The sequence below is a fragment of the Achroia grisella genome, unplaced genomic scaffold (genome assembly GCF_030625045.1).
Source record: "Achroia grisella isolate CSIRO2021 unplaced genomic scaffold, CSIRO_AGI_Agris_v1 utg19464, whole genome shotgun sequence".
Lineage (NCBI taxonomy): Eukaryota > Metazoa > Arthropoda > Insecta > Lepidoptera > Pyralidae > Achroia > Achroia grisella.
Window position 1 is genome coordinate 76,428 of NW_026712697.1, and position 4,804 is coordinate 81,231.

The 4,804-nt window shown below is 52.0% G+C and overlaps 1 protein-coding gene across 1 annotated transcript; it reads right to left on the reverse strand.

The window, feature by feature from the left end:
* Positions 1-941: 941 nt before the first annotated feature.
* Positions 942-3,353, reverse strand: LOC131841837 (uncharacterized). The gene has a single exon (XM_059190183.1). The coding sequence runs from the start codon at positions 3,351-3,353 to the stop codon at positions 942-944; it is 2,412 nt and encodes an 803-aa protein (XP_059046166.1).
* Between the last annotated feature and the right edge of the window lie 1,451 nt (positions 3,354-4,804).

Here is a 4,804-nt window from a genome sequence, read left to right on the forward strand (position 1 = left end):
CTAACTTAACCTAACTATGTACAGAACCTAACCTAACTATATATACAAATACCATTAAAAGAAAGCAAACAAACAAACAAGGAAAGACAAACAAACAAACAAAACAACAAAAATGTGCCAAAAATCCAAAAACCTCCAAGAAAAAACCCTAAATGTGGTCAAGTTGTGCCTTAACCAAAAGAATTGGGTCTGATTGTGTTGGTCAGGCTCAGTTGATAAGTACCAAGACCAACGAGCATTAGGTTCTCATTATATGTCCATTTTATTGAATATTAAACCCGCTATTAATAATTCTGTTTCGCTTAATTCTTTTATCGAATCCTTCAACGCCGCAGTGTCAGCCTTAGAACAATTAAAAATTGGTGATCTTAAAGATTTCATATTATTAACGATTGCCTTAAGAAAAATAGATTCTGTAACAGCACACGCATTCGAAATGTCAATTAGAGATAAAGATATTCCTACTTATTCGGAGTTTGTAGATTTTATTAAAAGTCAAGTAAAAATATTAGATCGTACCAGCACCCGTCCTACGGTTTTTCCTATCGTAGCTAGCCCGCGTAATAATACAGTCCACAACTCGAAAGCTTTGCTATCCCACGACAATAATGAATGTTGTTCAATGTGCAATAGTGGTGATCACTTGCAATTATATCAATGTTCCTTTTTCAAATCGCTTCCAACCGAAGAACGTTTCGATTTTTTTTTTTTTTTTTTTACAAGGGGAAATCCGTCATGGAGACCCGCACGCCCCGGGGGAAGCGTGGGGGTACTGCCGGACTCCTACCGGCTAAAACCCCTTGGTGTCCTCGAGCGCTTTGGTGCCGGGGTTACGGGATCGAAGCATTCAACCGTGATCCCCGGCAGCGCGGGCTCTTCAGCCCCACTCCTGAGTGGCGCACGCGGACACCACGCGCGCCTACTCCTGGCCTCATCCCTTCTTAGGTGACAGCTGACGCCCCCGCGTCAGCTGCCGCGAGGCCCGTGGTGGGAGGTGACGGGCCGGACTCGGCCTCCATCCCCTCCACTCCCGCCACTTTCGGCAGGCGACACCCTTTAGTGCTGCCCATACGGTGGTCCGCCTTCTTCTTCGCCGCCGCGCAATAAGGGCAGTGCGGCGAGGGGGCGGTGCACGATGCGGCCTTGTGGCCGTCTTGTCCGCAGCGGAAGCAGGCTCCGCCGCGGTTCTCCTTGGCGGTGCACCGCTGGCCCACGTGACCCGTGAGCAAACAGCGGTAACACCGCATCGGCCGGGGATCCAAAGACCGCACCCGTGCCATAGTCCACCCTACTCGAAGTTTGCCGGCGTCCACCAGCTTCTTCACTGCCCCTATTGGGCCTCGGACCCAAACGGAGCCACTCCCCGAGGGAGAGCGCCGGATCTCCCCCGTTTTTACGGAGGCCTCGGCGCAGTCTCCCTCTCGCGCTACGGCTGCCACCACATCAGCTACTGTTGTGGCATCGTCCAGGTCCAAGACGCGGAACTCCGCGGACTTGACCGGCCTGGTCACGCTGACCACCTCTGCCGGAAGGACTTCTGACAGTTTTGCAGCGAGGGCGTCTGCCTTCCCGCCGCTTTCCTCCACAGGTCCCGGCACTTCTAGTATGCGGGACCCTGTTATTGCCAGCCTGAAGCCTAGCTCGGTAATTCCGAGGGCGCTCAACTGGATTTTTTGTTGGGCCTCTCGGAGCACCGAGGTGTAGCTTGATCCCGCCTCCGCGGCCCCCGGCTGCAGCGTCAACACTATCGCCGAAGATCGCGGAGGGCGGAACTGTCGCTTCCGTCGATTTCTCCTTTTGGTGGCCTCATTCTGGGCCTCCGTTGCTGCCTTCCTCTGGGCTGGTTTAGCCCCTTCTGTAGGCGCCTGTGTGGCTGGGGCCGACTCCTGGCTCTTCACCATTTTGGCGCGCTTTCCGCGGCGGACGACCGTCGTCCATTGCTCCTTGGTTGCAGGCGGCGGCTGAGATGCGCTCACAACTGCCCCACTTGTGCTGGCTACAGGAGCCACTGTCCCTCCCTTTTTGGCCGCCCCAGGTGTTCGGGGTGCAGCCGCTGCCCGTTTGGGCGGCACGGTGTTCTGCCTGCCTACGAGCTCCTCAATTTTTTCAAATCGGGCATTAAAGATGTCCCCGATTTGACGGACAATCCTAGCTTCGACAGTCTCGGTGATCACCGGTGGTACACACGGTTCAGCACCTTGACTGTCGGAGGCCACATCCATTGCCGCACTGTCCGGCGGTTTCGCCAGTGCAGCTTTGGCTGCAGCCAGTTCCGTCTGCAGCGTAGTGAGCGCCACACGGTCCTCCGTACTCCTGTGTAGCAATTCCTGATAGGAATTTCGGGTCGCGGCAATCTCCCGCTGCCACTCCTCCCTCTCGGCCTTGAGCATCGCCAGCTCGTTCGCGTCTTGGCCGGTGGACCCCATGGTCTTCTTTTTGAGGTCCCGCAACTCCACGTAGTACTTGGCGGACTCCTCCCTAATGGCGGTCATCATTTCCCGCATGTCCGCCAAGTCACGCGACAACCTGGAATTCTCCCGGCGAAGCGCTGCGCATTCGGTAGACGACGTCCTGCCTTCTAGTGACTCAGACGCCGCGCGGATGGTAGCGACGGCGTCCTTGATGTCTTTCACAATTGTGCCCTTCAGGTGGCCGGACTTCTTCACGGCATCGAGGACCTTCAGGGCACATTCCTGGATGTCCGAAACCAGGACGTCGGAGCGCTTTGCATCCTCATCTGAGGGTCTGCGGGTGGTAGGGCGCTTCGCCGGTTTCGGAGCAGCCGCTTTTACTGCGGCTGCCGCCTCCATCTCCATGTCTTTCTGGGTAGCGGCGGCCAATTCGGCCTTCGCCTGCGCCAGATCAGGGTCATCCCCCCTCGTCACCTTCTTTATTGGCCCGGTATTACTACCACCCACTTTTGTAACGGGCGTCTTCTTTGCCGCAGTTGGTGGTGCGGACTTCTGCATCGGTGTTCGGAACACTATCTCCGGCGTGTTACCGTCCGATTTGGACATTTCCACGATCCGTCTTTTGCGTTGGGATCGCCGTTGCGGCAAAGGTGATGATGTGCCGGCAACGTCACTTCCTACCTCCGAATCCAAGGAGAGACTCGATCCCGAGAAGTCGGAATCCAAGCCCTCCATTGCTTCCGCCTCCATCTCGTCCAGCAGCCTCTCGACAAACTCCCTCCTCGCTGCATCTACCTCCTCCTCATCCTCCCACTCATGGCCTAACTTGTCCCCCCCAGAATACTTGGGACAGCCCACCCCCGGCGAATCCGGTGCGGTGGGGAAGGATTCTCCAGCTTTGCTGGTACCTTCCTGGGGTAATAGTTTTTTCGGTTCTGCCATATCATCTGTTTTCCTTTTTTACCCGGGTGAGGTCCCGCGGAAGACGAAAACGAAAACGAAGAATAAGGGGACAGAAAGGATATAGGACAGGAAAGGAAACAAAACATAAAACAAAACGAAGAAAACAAAAACCAAAAACCAAGAAGAAACTATGTACATATTTACAACCTAAACCTAACTATTTACAAATAAATAACTTAACCTAACTATATACACACACTATTTACACTCCTACCTACTCGCCGGACTATCGGCCGACATAGTAGCAGTATCCCGAAGGAACGTCTACTATCCCGCCCAGGGCGTACCAGAACCAAACCATTGCTCGGCCACCGTTCCCCGCGGACGTATCCACGAGGATGGGGAAGCCTCCCAATGGCAGGCCCATACTTGGAGGTTGCCCGACACACGCCCCTCTGTTGACGTGCCTGCTCTAACCTCATGCAATTGCCCGACGCCGCCGCCACCGCCGGCGGCGGGGGAGGGGGCGAGGGCACAAACCGCTCAAGTCGCGGCACAGCTGACCCCAGCGAGTCAGGTATCATTGTGTGCTCGCGCGCATGTTATTAATAACAACAATACAATATTGCTTAGCACGGCGCAAGTAACTGTCTTAAATTACTATAAACAAAAATCGAATATTAGATGCCTTATTGATAACGCGTCACAGAATCATATAGTGACAACTGCTTGTTGTAATCGGCTTAATTTAAAACCAATTGCACTTAATACGCATTCTACTATTAAAGGTATAGGGTCCGCTTCGCAAACCGTTCGCGGTTGGGTTCCGCTCTGTATTTCTTCGAGAGATAATTTATATACATATACTATTGATGCGCTTGTCGTCGATGTCATAACGGATAACATGCCTTCCGGTTTAGTAGATATGACGATTATTGATAATTTATTAAATATACCGCTTGCTGATCCACTCTGGCATACGCCTGGACAGATTGAGCTTGTAATTGGGGCTCAATTATTCCCATATTTCCTATTAGGTGGTAAAATTATTGCACCTCCCGCGCCAGCCGCTCTGGAAACCTTATTTGGATACATTTTAATTGGAGACACACCTTCAGTCGTTGACTCCAATACGAAACCCGCTTCTTCAACATTTCTTGTATATTCCGAACATGATAACGAAAATGATTACTTAGATAAAACATTATGCAAATTCTGGGAACTTGAAGAAATTCCTTCAAATAAATTCATGAGTCCGGAAGAAAAAGAGTGTGAACAGATATACTGTGACACAGTGTCACGTGATTCCTCAGGTAAATATTGTACCGCGCTCCCATTTTCTAGGGATCCAGCTATATTGGGTGATTCCCGTTCTGTAGCTACTCGCCGCTTATTCTCACTGGAACGTAAATTAAAAGATCCAAGTCTTCGTGTCAGTTATAATGAAATCATACAAGATTATCTCCGTAACGATTACCTGTCCGAGGTTC

What these genes read in the sequence shown, in the direction of transcription:
- LOC131841837 (XM_059190183.1), bottom strand. Translation starts at nt 3,353, where the DNA reads ATGGCAGAACCGAAAAAACTATTACCCCAGGAAGGTACCAGCAAAGCT.